We start from the raw sequence: 18,402 nt of genomic DNA, 5'->3' as shown, positions 1-18,402 counted from the left end.
CAATCTGTTTGCATGTATAATACTGCATCCTCTGAGATAAAGAGAGGAAGAGACAACAGGAAGAGAAAGATGTTTCTGGCATTACAAATAACTGATTAGGTCTAAAATACATAGTGATGTTCAAATAAACGGCATCATTGCTTCTAGTTATGGAGATGTACATTTGTGTGGTCTTTCTGTGTTGTGATGGTGATGGTGATGGTGTCGGTTCCCCCTGGTTGAGCAACGTTTACCCTCTGGATGACATTGAGAGCTGCTGCTGCTGGAGGTGTTTAAATTTGAGTAATGAAATAAAACGTTATTTTGACTCTTCTGCAGTGTTCACCCCAGGTCAGAGATCTCCTGGGGCACCAGCTGCTGCACCTGGCTGAGCACCATCCATCCAGAGAAAGAGGAGTTGAAAGAAAGGAGCCAAGGGAGGTACAAATAGATACTTAGAGGTGGAATCAGAAGGAGAGAAAGAGGTTGTAATGAGAAGGTAGATGCTAAAGCGAGAGGTTGACCGTATCTGAATGCAACATGGATATTTATCATAAGCCAGGAACTGCAGTACGAGTCTTGCATCATTGGAGTATATGCCTTAATCTGCTTTCCATCAATATGTTCAGATAGCACCATTTTGGTTAAATGAGAATAACGAAGATTAATCTGCAAAAACATGTTGTACAAATAATAATAATGATTTATTTTATCAAGTGCTTTTGCACATGCCCAAAGATACTTTACAGATATAAAAAATAAAAGTAAAATTAAAATCGAGCTGACAAAACTACATTACAAGGAAACAACATTAATCACATTAAAAGCCAATCAAAGAAGGTGAGTCTGGTCTGTATTTTAATAATCATTTGGTTGTTCCAGCTGTTTAAGCTAGTTTTACAATACCCTTGAAAATGTGATTTTAGTTGAGTGCGTACAAAAAAGAAGGGAGTTTTAATCAAAGTAATAGTCCAGTTTTTTTCATATTAACCGAATGAAAGAGTTAGACAATGGATTTAAGCATTTTAAATTAAACTTACAAACAAGTGTTTTAATCGATTAAAAAACAGACTTCCATAATTTGGCTTCGACCATAATGATGCAGTATTCACATTTGTTTCTCAATTGCTGCTTGTGGATTGATTTTACTGCAGGTTGCAAAACAAGAAGAAATGGGATAAATGAGTAGCGCTTGTTTTGATGAAGTTGATCTCCCCGCTAATGTAAGCACAGGAGAAATGTAACAAAAATAAGATTGCACGAGATTGTGACATAAGTCTGTTATCATAGACTGTGCATCCCTGCTCAAATGCACTCAACACTCAAATAAATGCAGCCAATAAAATGCATTCACATCAGCACTAGGATATGAATGCACATGAGCAGCAGAAATATTAACGTGATCAAACACACAACGCACATAAAGTGTTTATTCTGGGGCAAAGCTGTCACCAGTCCAGAACCGTTTAAATAGAAACTCTATCCCTCATCTGAAAAGTGATGAAAGCACTAATCTAAATGGAGAGAGCCACACACAAACACACTGCGTATCTCACTTCACGGATTAACAGAGTGAAGTGGGAAAAGGATGAAAAAAATAAAGCGAATCAGATTAAAAATGATCACATGGAAGCAGTCCGAGTCATAGCAAAAAAACACAATTGTTAGGAACCATCCTATACTGGGTGCAGATAGACTTCCTACCCCCAGCAGTGGTGAAAGCTCGCCTTTGAAGTCGGAAACGGAGCCTGGAACGCAATCCTGTAAAAATATAGTTCTAAATAAAGCAGCATCAGAAAATTCATTAGTTGGTGCCCATAGCCTGCAGGCTCACTTTCACCAATTTCACTAGGTGACATTCAACCTCTGTACATTGATCTGATATGTGAGGCAATACTTTCCAACGATCGAGCCTCCCGAAGATACGTATGGATGTTAATTTGTTCTGCACCCCCAACATACTCCTATTGAAAGGAACATTTATTAAAATGCAAATACTTAAAGGAGCCCTATAAGGCTCACGTTCAGGTTCATACGTGGTTTTCCTGTAATGTGTTTTACATGCTTTAATCTTCAAACCAGAGCCCAGTCTTCTCTGATTGGTTAGCTGGCCAGCTCTATTGTAACTGGTCAACCGCTTAGGGATGTGTCAGATATGTCCCACCCCTTTGTCTAGCACATACAATGTGTTAGAGCGCTAGCCAATAAAAGAGCGAGCGTTGCATAGTGATGTCACTATGTTACGGAAATAAACAAAGTGGTCCAGTCGAGCCGTTTCATGGGGAGTGTGTGAGAGAGAAACTCCCTCTGGGGGCAACAGAGATTTTAGCCTTTGCAGAACATTTACTATATAACATACTACAGGAAAAGCCTAAAAAGCATACGGCCTCTTTAATAGTCTTAAATCTACAAAATGCACCAATTCACACATTCATTAACATTAATAATATGCCTGGGTTTTAAATGACAAGTCACATGCACATAAACCTGCTCCAGGGGTGTACAGTGTTGGCTGTTGTCGTGCAGCTGTGGAAAGGTCACAGCAACAACAACAGAGAGCAGTGAGGAACATGTGACCGCTGGATAAAGACGTGTTCAAAAACACTGAGCATTTCTGTTGTTTTTCCTGCACATTTATAGCCCGCAGCGAGAGGTGGACACCTCCCCTAGGTTACAGCAGACAGCTCATCAAAATGAGTGACATGTGCTGGGGTGGGAAACTGTGGAGGAGATAGGAGGGGACAAATAACACTCCATCTGCCTCAAAGAGAAAACATGTACGTTAAATCCTAAAAAAAACGTGACCTTTTTTGTTGTTTCTGTTATGGTGATGTTACAGTTTATGAGGTGGGGAGGACCCTCAGGGTGGAGCTACACCCCATCCCTAAACACTCACTTTGATTACCCAGAGAATGCTGGGTATTGTTATGAATAAAAGACAAACATGTGCTGGGTGAAATGGAAACAGCCGCTCATAGTACAGATGCTGTAAATATTAAATAGATGTATCCTGGTTAAACATTAAAATGTGACCTGAATGACATGTTGCCCCAGTTTATAGCAGTCAACAACAAAAACAACAAAAAGCTGCAAAACAGAGCAGTGATCAGGGGTCGTGAATCTAAATAACACAGATACAGAAAAGCATTCATAGAAATGAAAACCACATCATGTCTATCATTCTGCATGTGCAATGCAAATCTAATGTGTAAAGCTGCATCATTATGCTTATGATGCAATACCAAAAAGGTGTGATTTGTAGCAACTAACCCACGCAGGATTACCCGACTTGGCGTAACCCTTCAGCTCTACGAACAATTTAGTGTCTTTTAGCTCATTGTTTTGGCTGTCTGCCCCAAAAAAAACAATTTTTTGTTGCAAGTTGGAGCTGTTTTCTAGAGGGTTAAAAGGTCTGATAAACACATCTTGCCAGCAGTGAAGCACAAGTAAAAGCTACTTGCTAGCCAGTAAACAGAGTGGAATGTTTAGCATTTAGAAACACGCATTGATTTTGATAGTGAAGTGTCATACTAAATAGATGGCTACTAATTCTACAGTTGAAGATTCAACTATTTATTTTCATTTTTTGAAACTTGGCATTGAATGACATTCACAGCATCGAAGGTAGTGCAAATATACAACAGTTCTTGCTTTTTTTGATAAATGTTTTCCCCAAATTAAGAGGTTTTTATCTTTTGAAAAATCACAAGTGTACTCAGGTTTAAGATGTTTTTCATCCCAAAATGCAACAACCACTTTCACTGTTTTGTCCACACACTAACACTAAACATGCTTGGGTATGATGGTCACTGGGTATTGGTCATTGGGTATTGCATGAAGGTCACCATTTCCCATAATTACAGACTGAAAAATGTCAGGGCTGCATTCATGAAACCATTTTTCATCAGAACAGAAAGAGCACAAAATCTGATTTTCAAAAAAATCTGTTGCCTAAGTTGCTAGAGTGCACTCCGAACAGGCCAAGGCCATGTGTTTGACAGCCACAACATACATTTGCTGTTGTCATAGCAGTAGTGTTTATCCTACTGGCGATTAGAGCAGAGAATGTAGCACAGGGCTAGGATTATCACTACCACCACCAACAACCTGCAGTAATCTGTAGACGTGCCTAATCCTGGGAGAATACAACAGAAAACGTAATTTTCCAGAGAAACTGACCGACTGCAATGCTGATCAGTGGAGCGGCTGTAATGCTCGGATGGTGATCTGCATGTCGGAACACAGCAGGGGCTCAGATTTGTATCTCTGGTCACTGATTTTCGACCAACTGCAAAGTACAATATCTTTCTATAGCACACAAATCAATAGAGTGGTTGAGTCGGATCAACTTCCTTTAATTAATAAGAGTAGACTCAAAAATGGCTTCATTTTAAAAACGGACTTCTACAGATTTAATACCATTCAATCAGAAGACAAATGTATCCAGTCCTACTCTGGAATTAATGCCCTCCTTGACATTTGATACCACTATCTTCCCAGCGTCAGCAGAAAGCCCTCTAATCATCACGTTCCTGCAGAGTTTAGCAGTCTTCTGGCTCTATTACTGATGCTGTCACTTCCTATGTCCAATGCGTGCTGCATTGAAGTCTGCCTGATCAAAAAGCTGCTGCCGTCTGCACTGTGGAACAGAGCAGTGGAGGTACACACTCGGACACCTCGAGCCGGGAGAGTGATTAAATCCACATTGTTCTTGCTGGTTCTCATTGTAGCACTCTTTGTGCATTCGCAGCAGTTCTAACACTCGCTAGGAAAGAGCCTCTAACCTGTCATTGTGTCATTTGTGATAACGTTTTTCTTGTCACTGGAGAATATCCGTTCATTTGTACCTCACTGGTTACATCCCTTTTATTGTTTTTGCCCTCAAAATTGTTCTTATATTCATGTTTTTATTTTAATACATTTAGTTGACTACGGTTTTGAAGTCTCGAGTTTGGCATTCAAGCCATCACCATCTTTCATTTTGACGCAAAAGGGTTGAAAAAAGTACAACAAAATGTTGAAAAAGACAACCGCTGGCGATTAAAATGTTAGGATACATTTTCATGAATTGAAAAAAACAACGTTGAAGTTTAGACAAAAACTAATATTGTATATCTAATACTTCTATCACATCTAGCTTGCAGAGAACTCACAGCTTCACAGTATCCTTTCAAAAACCCTGAATGATTTGCAAGTATTGTACTCACACTAACTTTCATTTAACTAAAAAACAACTCTGTACACTTTTATATTAGGCAAAATGTCCTTTGTTGTGCTATACATGTATATCTGATTGTTTTAGTTGTAGATTGATATATTATAGAGCAGGGGTTTTCAAAGTGTGGGTATGTGAGCCTCCCCTCAGAGAACATAAGAACAGCCGCGAATGGTCTCAACCATATTGCATCAGTAACGTGCATTTGTTATTATAACAAGATCGCAAGGACGCTGATCGGAAAATTGAGTGTTGTTCAGTTTGTGTGTTGTGGAACATGCGTGTCCGTGCATGAAAATATACCACACACCCAATTACAATTGCAAGTTCAATTCACTACCCTGGAAGTTAATACAGTTATTAAAGTTGGAACAGCCTGTGGACAGCCGTTCTTCCTTGCATGTCAGTCACCGACACCTTCTTACAGAGGACAGGCACATCTAGCTGCAGCACGACCCGTATATTTCCGCACGCCGTGTTCTCAAGACATCTTTTTTTTAACATTTTCAACATGGTGAATAAATCCTTATATGCTCCCGGTAACACACTGAACGTTAACTTTGCCTCCTTATTACACTCACCCCTACTTTAGTCGGAACAATGAGTCTGCGTCTTTGATGCACAGAGGAATAAACGCAGATCATCCTCTGGCTGCAGCCTTTACCGGTACTTGCTTTTGATCAAAGTCAATGCGGAAAACATGCACTCACACAGGTAGGTGGAGGTGAAGGGAATGAGCACTTTTACAGCCTTTTTGGCGAGGTGGGGGAACTCGGTCTCCACAGACAGCCACAAGTGGGCAAGTGTCACTTTACTCGTCTTTTTCTCGTTTTTTTGTGTCTCACTCTGCGCCTCCCCTGAAGCTCTCTGGCACCTCCCAGGGGAGGCACGCCTCACACTTTGAAAACCGCTGGTATAGAGTATTCCAAATTATTCTTTATATTTTACATTTGTTTTAAATATAAAATGTTTTGTCTTGTTTGTCTTTGTGTTGGATGTCTTGTGGTTTATTTAAACTAATGTAACATGCCATTTTAACTCTGGAATACCCATTTCAAAATGTGACTTCAATTTAAAATGTCAGAACCGGAAAGGGTCCGTAAAAGGGGGTGGGTCCGAGCCTGGAGCTCTGCAGCTAGACCCTTCTCAAGATGTGACAACAGTTGTGTGAAGCTAGAGTGGTAATGTAGCACCAAGTAAAAGTTCTGTTGCTTCCATCATCAGTTCAGGACACTGCATCCCGTACTGCTGTACAAAGTTAGCGAAAATGCTGACTGGATATTGAGGTGTCATGTTATTAGATTATAATGGACACTTGCCAGCCTCTCAGAAAACAAGTCCTGTGGCCAAGAATAAAGTGTAAGCAAATGCAAATAACTCACTTAGTATTCGACTGAATCGATCATGTACAGCCTAACCTATTAAATGATTAGTCTTCAAAGTGCACAATAGAGAATATCTTTGAACGAGTCACAGCCACACTGTTGCACCCTCTTCAAGGTCGCCCCAAGGAGAGTCGGCCTGTTCATCATGATTGGATCAGCAGGCCTATGTAGGGGGTTAACACATCCCAGCATGCACTCTACTCCCCAGACACCATTCTCTTCCCTCTGCATACATAAGTAATCAAGTGCAAGGCCCCTTGATGTCGATCAACAGCACAAAGCTACAGACAGTTAGATATCCAATTACACCATACGAAGGTCAGGATAAGTGGGGGGTCAATGTCAGATCGGATATTTCGTCAGGACTGTAATTACAGTCATTAGAAGCTTAATTACCATGATGAATATGTGACATATTGATTGGTGTATAGATAAGTGCAGAGGTCCAGGTACATTCATGTTATGTCATTGTGATACAAAAGTATTCAGAGAACAAACCGTTATGTCATGGGTGAGCGTGTGGAACAACTGATAAAAGGTGTTTACTTTCTCCATTGTTCCGATTGTTTGTGACGAGTCACCCTTTGAGGCGGAGGGGGGGGAACATATCAGCAACCCCAGGAAGGCACCTTTCCACAATGCATCACTATAATGGGGCGTCCCATGATAAACATTCAGCACGCATCCCAGTCACGATGCATTACACAAACTCTGTCTGCATTCAATGTGGAAAGTGGTGAGATTTGGCGTGCACAATAACGGATTAATCTGCAACTTTTGTAATAATCCATTAGTTGTTCAAGTAATTTTTCCGATCAAAAATACTGTTATCAAATATCTGATCTTTACAATACTTTTGAAATGTGTAACTGTATGCACATTAAAAGGGTGTGTACTCGCAAATATTTTCTAAATTGTTCAAATTAAAGTTTTAAGTTTAATCAAAGTAATAGTACATTTTGTATATATATTTACCGAAGGAACATTTCAGTCATTGGATATTCAACTTGTTGTTTTTACGAGATTTTAACCAATTAAAAAAACTCCTGCAAGATTCCATAATTTGGTTTTGAACATAAATCTTCCATTGGCTCAAGGGGCCGGCAGCTAACTTAAGCCCCGCCCATTCGCATGTCACGTACAATGTGTAAGACCGCTAGCCAATTGAAGCGCTTGATTTACGTAGTGACGTCACTATGCAATGGAAGTAAACAAAGGAGTTCAATGTGTTTCAGGTAGAGGGGGGAGTGAAGGGAGAAAAACTCCCTCTGTAGAGAACACTTTGTAGACCATTTACATGCACACAAACCTTTAAAAACACACTACAGGAAAGGGAAAACCCCAGAAAGCATAACTATTAATCAGTCAGGTCTACTATTTTGCCAAAAATGAGTCCAACTCATATTGTGGTAATTTCATAACAGCTTTCACTGATAGCAATTACCGGTGTTGTTGTGACACTTTCACTCAGTTTCTACATGATCTCTGTGTGAGCTGCTGCTGCCTGCGTGACAGTTATTTCCTGTTCCTGTCCCAAAAACATCTAGGAAAAATCACTTTAATTGATGACCCTGCATGGCTGACAACTAAGGACAGGAAACTGAATGTCTCTTTGTGACAGTCGTCCAAAATAAAACACCTCCAGTCTGTGAACATACTGTACTGCTGAGTCAATACAACTGGAAACTGGTGATCAAACTGAGACGTGTTGTGAATCAGAACTGGAGTTACATTAATTTTGAATTTTGATTTTATTTGAATACTATTGAAGCATTTCAGGTAGAAACTAAACAAATACAGCCCCAAAAGTGAACTGCAAACAGAGCTATAACCTCCATCTATGCATAGTGTGTTTTAGAATAGTTAGAAGTAAAAACTAATAAGTAGTCACAACAGCTGACATCATGGTAAGATGTCTCTAGGTCCTGAACTGAATCCTTGTCCACCCACACCAGTCCATATAAAGGCAGCCAGTAGCCAGGTGTGAAACCTTTTAGCTCGAGGAAATGACAAAAATAAACATTCAACAAACCTTGAAAAACCTGTGAAAACAGGTGCTTCAAAAGTGCCAAGAGCAGTATAAAGGAAATAGGCGTTTATTTACCAGGTGTTGGGTATTTGTAGCTTTGGCTTTTATGCTGGTTGTAAACAACCCGCGGTTATACAGTTACCTTTATGGAATTGAAAGAAAGTGAAGGGAAATGTTGGTTTCAACACAGTCTGTCTGAGAGCAGAGCTTTGCAAAAACAAAATATTTTACTGAGATAACAATATGGAGATTGCAGGATGCAAACAATTTGTTGAAAGGCAAAATATGTGTTCAAATACTATATTTAAGTATATGGAGCTGGTATTATGTAGCTGCAAACATATCAAGGCCCAAAAGTGTTATTCTGCAGATCTAACAAAACATGTGTGTTTGGTACAGAGCCTTTAAAAAAAATTAAGTAAAAACAAATCAAACCAAATCAATTGAAACATTATAAATCATTTGATATATTATATATTTAAGTTTTGCAGGTGCGTTTTGGATCTGACTTAAGTGTCTTGAAGTCATCCTTTTTTTAAGAAACACCTGTAATTACTGTGCATTTCTTTGATTGTATGGCCTTGGTAAATGTTAGATTTTTCTGGCGCCGCCTAAGGCAATAAGCTGTAATTGCATGTGTGTTTTAGATCTCACTTGAGCATGTGTTGAAGTCATATTTCTTTGGAAAATCATCCGTAATTATAGCATTTTTTTTTTATTGTTCTGCCATAATGACTTTTTACTCACAAAGCTAGAAGGAATCAGAAAAAAACATATTCCGCTCATAACTGTTCTCTTTAGGAGTTATTTATGCTAGTAGGCAAAACCAGCTGCTGCTAGGAAGGCTTTAAATGTGTAACCCAAATCAAAGCTATGGTGCATCACTTCATAAATGTTCTCATTCGGAATGAAAGACTCGGATTAACAGCGCTCCAGTTACATTTTAATGAGCACATGTAGACACAAACCATCAAGCAGTGGATACGTGCGCTCTCAGTTTATCCATAACAGTAAAGCGGTTCATCAGAGGCGAGCGCATTAAACAAAGTCAGACGCACAAAAGTACAAATGCTTTGGATTTATTTTCCATGCCTCGGTTCCACACTTCATTCCATTCAAATCAAACCCAAACTGCCATGTTAAGACGTTTGATTAAATGTCAATGCAAAACCTTTAATTTGGCTCTGGCATTGTGTTGTTTGAGATGACTCGAGGGAACGCAAGAGGAAAGCCAATATTAAAAACCCAAAGATAACGCCACAACAGCACATAGCCATCTCTGACACAAACACAGATTTCCTCACTCGCTTTGTGTCTCGTTCAGCAGTTTAGCGGGAGAAAAAGGCTTTGTTTCGTATTCAGCAGAAATCTGAATGAGCTTTGAGTCTTTCGAGTTCCAAGATTGCAACCTATTACAGTCATTTTGTGCGTATCCGTGTCATGGACTGTGCTGACACAGCTCCCTGAAGATGGAGTGCTGACTTGGTTTAATCATCCTCTAACCTACAGTAAGATGATCACACACTGCGAGGAGACGGCGGATGGATGCTATTGCTGCATCGTGATAGCACAGTCCCCATCACATCATGATACCTTACCCATATCCTACCATAACAGAAACTTCCTACTGTAAACACATTGCTTTATTACTTTTGTCCTGGCTGACAAAATTTTTCTTTTTAAGGGACCCTATTCTACACATTTTCAGGTTGATATTTGTATTTTGTGCTTTTACTGTGACATGTTTACATGCTTTAATGTTCAAAAATGTCCATATTTTTCTAATACTGCCAGCACCTCTTTTCACCCTCTGTCTAAAACCAGAGCTCAGTCTGGTCTGATTGGCTAGCTGGCTCTGTTGTGATTGGTCAACCGCTTGGATATGTCCCTCTACTTAGCCTATCACGCAATGTGTTTGAGAACTAGCCAATAGAAGAGTGTGTGTTTATATTGATGTCATTACTGTATGTTACGGATGTAAATAAAGGAGTTCAATCAAGGCATTTCTGGCAGGGGAGAATTTGGCCTTTGCAGACCAAGCACAAAAAAAAAACCTATAACAAATGGGAAAGGGCAAACCCCAAAAAGCACAATAGCGCCTCTCTAATTTAGTGTACATTTTGTCCCCGACTGACAACAAAATACAGCTCTGGAAAAAAAATTAAGAGACCACTCTTTTTCTTAAATCTCAATCTCTACATGTATGGCAGCCATTCCATTCCAGTCTCTGTTGAATTCCAACACCGAGGATGTTTTATTTTTATTTTACTCAAACACATACCTATAAATGGTCAAACCAGAGAAACTGATAGTGCTGCAGGGTCTCTTAATTTTTTTCAGAGCTGCATTTTAGGATTGGCATTGACCTAAAACGCATACAACGTGTAACCAGCAAACTATTAAACAGCTCTAGCTCCTCAAACCCCCAAAAGGGAAGACATGGAAATAAATAATTGGGTTCTGTATGTTGTTTTGCAGTGTAGAGCTAGTTAGTCCTTGTATTGAAATATGGACACGGGGAGAAAAATGTAACATCAGACTGTGTCATTTCACATTGAGAGGCTTGGTTGATGGGACCAGAAACCAAAAAGGGTAGATTAATGCTTTATTATTTGATTTTGAAGTTTCAATGATCTATTTCACTTTATAAGAAAAGGGCTTTATGACCAGTGGTGGGAAGTAACTAAGTACATTTACAAGTTTAGCACATTTTTGATACATTTGTTCTGTACATCAGGCCATTTGTATTTCAAGCTACTTTATAATTCTACTCCACTACAGTTCAGAAGCAAACTTGGCACATTTCACTCCACTACTCAAAAATATGCAAACGTACTAGTCCTTCTCTTACCACAGCCCCATGCACACTGCGTAATCATGTTGAGGAAATCCAATGCTTGACAGTCCAGCCGTGCCTTGTTACTGTTGCCAAGCTACAGTATGAATTACCTCTATTTAGGAAGAGGGGTTTTGTAGATTGAATGCTTAAATCAACTGATTTAATATTTCCTGTTGAAAAGCTACAGTCAGGCAGGCTATATAGCTATATAGATATAGATATATATATATACACACACAGTGGGGCAAAAAAGTATTTAGTCAGCAACCAATTGTGCAAGTTCTCCCAGTTAAAAAGATGAGGCCTGTAATTTTCATCCTAGGTATACCTCAACTATGAGAGACAAAATGAGATAGAATTTCAAGAATTTATTTGCAAATTATGGTGGAAAATAAATATTTGGTCACCTACAAACAAACAAGATTTCTGGCTCTCACAGACCTGTAACAACTTCTTTAAGAGCCTCCTCTGTCCTCCACTTGTTAACTGTATTAATGGCACCTGTTTGAACTCGTTATCATTATAAAAGACACCTGTCCACAACTTCAAACAGTCACACTCCAAACTCCACTATGGCCAAGACCAAAGAGCTGTCAAAGGACACCAGAAACAAAATTGTAGACCTGCACCAGGCTGGCAAGACTGAATCTGCAATAGGTAAGCAGCTTGGTGTGAAGAAATCAACTGTGGGAGCAATTATTAGAAAATGGAAGACATACAAGACCACTGATAATCTCCCTCGATCTGGGGCTCCACGCAAGATCTCACCCCGTGGGGTCAAAATGATCACAAAAACGGTCAGCAAAAATCCCAGAGCCACACGGGGGGACCTAGTCAATGACCTGCAGAGAGCTGGGACCAAAGTAACAAAGGCTACCATCAGTAACACACTACGCCACCAGGGACTCAAATCCTGCAGTGCCAGACGTGTCCCCCTGCTTAAGCCAGTACATGTCCAGGCCCGTCTGAAGTTTGCTAGAGAGCATTTAGATGATCCAGAAGAGGATTGGGAGAATCCCATATGGTCAGATGAAACCAAAATATAACTTGGTAAAAACTCAACTAGACGTGTTTGGAGGAGAAAGAATGCTGAGTTGCATCCAAAGAACACCATACCTACTGTGAAACATGGGGGTGGAAACATCATGCTTTGGGGCTGTTTTTCTGCAAAGGGACCAGGACGACTGATCCGTGTAAAGGAAAGAATGAATGGGGCCAGGTATCGTGAGATTTTGAGTGACAACCTCCCTCCATCAGCAAGGGCATTGAAGATGAAACGTGGCTGGGTCTTTCAGCATGACAATGATCCCAAACACACCGCCCGGGCAACGAAGGAGCGGCTTCGTAAGAAGCTTTTCAAGGTCCTGGAGTGGCCTAGCCAGTCTCCGGATCTCAACCCCATAGAAAATCTTTTGAGGGAGTTGAAAGTCCGTGTTGCCCAGCGACAGCCCCAAAACATCACTGCTCTAGAGGAGATATGCATGGAGGAATGGGTCAAAATACCAGCAACAGTGTGTGAAAACCTTGCGAAGACTTACAGAAAACGTTTGACCTCTTTCATTGCCAACAAAGGGTATATAACAAAGTATTGAGATGAACTTTTGTTATTGACCAGATACTTATTTTCCACCATAATTTGCAAATAAATTCTTTAAAAATCAGACAATGTGATTTTCTGGATTTTTTTTTTTCTCATTTTGTCTCTCATAGTTGAGGTATACCTAGGTTGAAAATTACAGGCCTCTCTCATCTTTTTAAGTGGGAGAACTTGCACAATTGGTGGCTGACTAAATACTTTTTTGCCCCACTGTATATATATAGCTGTGAAAACAAAATTAGCTTTTAACACTAGGACCGCCAGAGGTCGCTGTATACCTAAAACCGCCAACGGGTAAAATGTACCCGCTATAGATTTTCAAGGTACAATGTTCTTTTATTTATCATACAGAACAGTGAGTTTTGATCGCACAGGGATGAAACTTATACCAATAGAATCTGTGGAATCTCAGCTTTTCATATGATATAGGTTGTGCGGATAGCATGAAGTTTAAAATATCGCAAGAGTGCTGATTTAAACGCTTGGTGTTAGACTTGTGTTTTGTTTAGGTACAAATCTCTCTATATCGATATATCTGTAATGTTCTGTTCTATGAACATATAATTGTCTATATAAATAGACGACGCAGACTACTTCTCTCATTCCGAGTGTCCATCTTTATTCAACTGGCACGTAACCTGCACACATGCATTACGTCCTCAACGTGAGCTCAGTCATCCAAGATCTTGTATTCTCCAAAATGTTACACTATCTATCTGTCCATCTCTATATCTATCTATCTATCTATCTATCTATAAGGAACCGCAGTAGACAAAAGGCGTTGCTATAGCAACACGTCATGTTTACGCTGCATTTTCTATGAGGTAAATATTGCCCGCTGGCGGATATAGGTATAAATGGCATTTTTTTTGGCGATTTTTTCAATCCGACTTCATATTGACAATTGTTAACAACAGAGGGTGCTACATAACACACTTTCAGGAAAAGTCACGGACTGGGAAACTTTAATATGTTATTGAACAAAAGTTACATACAATCAAAAAACAGCTGCGGGTAAAATTTACCCGTTGGCGGTTCTAGTGTTAAGGGAAAAAGCCTGCACACTGCAACCTTATCCATTCCTAATGTACTATTAAAGTTCATGGAATTTCTCAAAACTAATTCATGAGTTGTTCTGAGTAGACAAGATACTTTAATGTAAACCCAACCCAAGCTGTGGACTGTTCCATTTAAACAACATGAGAAACAACCAGAATAATTTTGTTTTGGTCCAGCCAACACACCCACCTTACACATACTAGATAAACATGTGACCGCTTCTACCTTGCAGTCAACATCCAGAATAGCCGAAGTGATAAATAGTTTATGAAGACTGTACGCTACTGCAGGTCACATTAAAAATACAGAATGTACACACAACACAGGAGGACTGTGAACTAGGCTACCTAAACTTCCTACAAAGGCTGTGTGAGAGTATTTACACTTGAGTTTAAAAGGGTTCTCTGGGGTCTACACAGGCTTGAGGAGTAACGGAATACATGTACTGGGATTGCATAATCAGGATACAAAATAGATAACAGTTTTCCCTTGCCGTTACATAAAAAAAAGGAATTAGATTACTGTTATATAGCTACAAATTGTGTATTACTAGCCGGATTTCAATGTTAGTAAAAACCTAAAAAGAGCATTTAATGTTTGTTGTAAAAGGACGAGATTGTATTTGTTCTTTATAAGCTGTACTGTTCTGTATGCTGATACTTTAAGTTTTAATCTATATGCCTACTGCGTGAATTTGCTTTATGACTTAACTGTATGAATCAACCTGTTAAGCCCCAAAGCCTGTTTTTCAGGCCTCAGGCTCGAAAGATGACATTCCAAGAACAAATGACTTTAACTTCTCTTCTAAAAAGGGGTAAATTGATAATCTTTTTTCTCAAAGCAATGATAAATCTGTGAGTTGGATGTAGAAAAGTCAGAATCAATATTGATGTTTATTTTAAAGTAAATTCAGATTGAACAAAAATTAACATTACTTATAGTCAAAACCACCCTTGAATGATGGGATAGTAGACTAAAAGCTTTAGGAATCCAAACTATGTACCCTGTATCAAGATTGATGTAAAACAAGTGAAATTTGACCTTTTTAGAGAGGTTTAGAAAAAAAAAACACTTCTGTGGTAATTTGGGTGGATTTGACCTATCTCTGGCCCCCCTTGGTCGATTCTGGTGATTGACACCACTTTTGAACTGTTAGAGCCAATAGAATCGAGGGGAAGTTCCTAAATCCATATAAACATTACCCATTGATGAATGACTGATGCGCAGCCAGCTAGCCCAAAACCGGAAGCTGGGTTACAGCTCTCATACACTCTATATGAAAAGTCTGTTTTTGACAAAAATGTTATGATGGATTATCAGTAATCATTTCAAAGTGACACAGAGACATTGGATTAACCTTCAGCAGCATTTGTATGCGTTTTAATGCCATTGAACATAACTTTTGATCAGCTGGCTTTAAAGATTAAACTTAACAACAAATAAAAGGGGGGTTACTTTGTCTTGGGAACTGGAATCAACCTTCACATTTTTTCACATCAACGTCTTTCATATCCATAGTAATCAGCGGAACGTAGCTGGCCAAAAATGTCAGCCATTATCAGCAGAAGCCATTTTGAAATTCCCTGAGATTTCTTGCGGGCTTTTTTTTTTGAGCAGATAAGAATAGATCAAAAGTGACATTGTGCTGACCTCTTGGTGCTGAACATCTTGGCAGCGTCTTCTCTCTCCTGCTCAGAGGCTCTTGTAGGTCGCGGTTTGATGTTGACTTTTCAAACCTGCATGCACACACAAAAACAAGAGACAGGGATGGGGGACAGAAGGAGATAAGAGTGAGATTTTCTGCATCACTGTGACGTTGCCCTCAAGTAAGCTTATTGTAAGTCGCTTTGGATAAAAACGTCAGCTAAATGCAATGTAATGTAATGTAAAGTTGTCTCAATGCTTTGGCCATGCTGACCTTAAAAACCTCCATTAGCCGGCCTCCAACTGAGGGATTCAAATTGACTGGGCACGGCAGGAGGCAAATGAGCAGAGCATAACTCGGCCAACATGGCAAAGACAATGCATGGAGTCAAATGTCAGCTTTAATAATTATTTGCTTTACTTTATCACAACAGTACCGATTGAAACCAGGGTGGATTTAATTAGCACAGAAGCTCAACCGGAGCGACGAGGAACAATTAAAAGGCAATTAAAAAGAAGCACTATATATTTGCTTGTGTAGGCAAACATGTCACATGCAAGCTATTAGGGAGCAAAGTCCCTGAATGGGTGGATTCCCAAATTGGATCTCTCGATATCTGTGCTACGCCTAGAAAATTGTATAATGGCTGAGAGTTAAGGTCATCAGAGACTCCGGAGGAGGAGGAGCTGGAGTAAAAGAAGGTATGTTTCAATAATTAATGCCGAGGTCTATGCAGGCCTCACTTCTCACCCTGTACTGTCTGTAATGAGATGAGTGGAAGGACACAGGGAAGGGAATGGAAAGGGGCTGATTAAAACGCTCAGCTCAACACCATCCACCTTCTTTACCCCTCCACCATCTTATTTATAACACCTGGAATGGGTTTCCCCTCGCCTGCACACTGGAGGGAGCAGAGGGAGCTGAATAAGCAGGCGTAAAGTTTAACATAGTAGCGTGACACTGTGGAAACATCTGATAATTCATTCAGGTGACATAGAAACCGCGGATGTACTCACTCCTGTAAGTAATCCAAGGGAGTGCAGCTGCCAATTTGTGGTTTCCGTGATTCACAGATGATAACAGCACAGGAAAGCAGCCTTTGATTCTTATTGAATTTTATGATTTCTTCTTGCATTTCATTATATTTATTATGTTTCATATTTGGCAGACTGAGTTTTACAAACAAAAACTGTTTTAAATACAGCCTGCAGTAAGGATTTATGGTTCTGACATTGCCTTACTCTTAAGGTATAACGTGTGTTTGATAATGCTATTAACTAGATTAAGGATTGGAGTAGTCTCACTCTCAGACCCCGTTTACACGAGGACCATACGGGTTGTATCCGCATAGTTTCTCTTGCGTATAGCCCTTTCGTTTACACGAGACCGTAACAAAACGATATAAACGGATCCCGCAAACGGCTCCGTGTGTACGCCTCTATACGATCATTTTCTGATAACGATGAAATAGCCCCGCCTCCCTCTCCCCACGTCACCTGCTCAGAGATCAGCTGCTGGGCTATCAGAAGAGGGGGAGGAAAAGAGAGGCTCCGTGTTTTATTCTTATATGTTTATATAGAGTCGTTATTAAATTAGTTTTGAAGCTCAATAAATAACAAAGAAGACCTCTGACCGGCACTTTTCTAATTTTGTCCGGAAGATTTCAACTTTAACGGATATGTTCACCGGCGAAAAAAAATGTTAACGGAAACTCTGCCGCACGGTTCCCTCGTCCCTTGGAAGAGGCGGAGAGGTGGGTGTTTTTCATCTGCTGGTGGACTACCGGAGAGATATACAGCAGGAGAACACGCCTGCCACCGCGGAGAATAAACAGAAGGGCAACCATGGCAACCATGCTCCGGGCTGCTTTTGGTGTATTTTGTGGCGGCAGCAGCGCCACTTACAGGCCCGGCATATGTACTACAGCGTTTGCTGCGGGTCGAGCGGTGTCGTGTGAACGAACACGTTTATTGAGCCGAATGCGTGTGAATGGAAGACTTTTTGGAAAACGCATACAGTGCGTAAACGCAAACGTTACCGTGTAAATGGGCCCAAATCAATGAAACTCCGTACCATGTTTTCACTGCTTCTATGCAACAAGGCAGATTCTCAGAGCAGTACATGCTGCATGTTTTGCGTAACTGTGTCTTTAGTTGTAAGCCCAGTGGCGATCTGTTCATCTGTCATATCCTACAATGAAGCCATCGAAAATAATATGATACAGCATTAAAAGTTATTCTGGGTCTTTGTGTGTCATAGCTTGGCTCTGTGTGTGGCACGACGAGCGCATTTTGTGTGAGCGAGCGAGAGAGTAAATGAGAGAGCGCTAACGTACATAAGGAGTTGTTTCTATCACAAGGAGGAGGAGAGCTCTCTCCTGTCATACAAATGTTATAACGTCAGCTCAGCGAGGTAAAGGACTCCGAGTGTTTAGATCGTTGACTTTAGTCTAAGTTATCTCATGTAAAAAAGTATTTCCAAGGCACACCTTTTATATGATCATAAAAAAAAACAAGAGAATAACAGGTATGAAATAATTCCAACTCATACTATAGGACAGTAAAACAAAAATACAGTTTAAAATGGGAGTGATTAGTAAAATATGCATAAAGAAAAAGTAAGTCTCTTTTAAACAGTACTGTTTCACATGGGTG

At 39.9% G+C, this 18,402-nt stretch overlaps 1 protein-coding gene across 1 annotated transcript in view; it reads right to left on the bottom strand.

The window, feature by feature from the left end:
- oxr1a (oxidation resistance 1a) overlaps window positions 1-18,402 on the bottom strand; it is a 252,747-nt gene that overhangs the window by 208,595 nt on the left and 25,750 nt on the right. The window contains exon 2 of the mRNA XM_079692949.1: window positions 15,754-15,839. Coding sequence (XP_079549075.1) covers window positions 15,754-15,770 — 17 coding nt within the window. The 5' untranslated portion in view covers window positions 15,771-15,839. The remainder of the gene's footprint in view (window positions 1-15,753; window positions 15,840-18,402) is intronic.

Source organism: Notothenia rossii (assembly GCF_949606895.1).
Source record: "Notothenia rossii genome assembly, chromosome: 7".
In the NCBI taxonomy this organism is placed as follows: Eukaryota; Metazoa; Chordata; class Actinopteri; order Perciformes; family Nototheniidae; genus Notothenia; species Notothenia rossii.
Note: the sequence above shows the minus strand (reverse complement) of the source record. Positions and strands in the feature narration are given on the sequence as shown.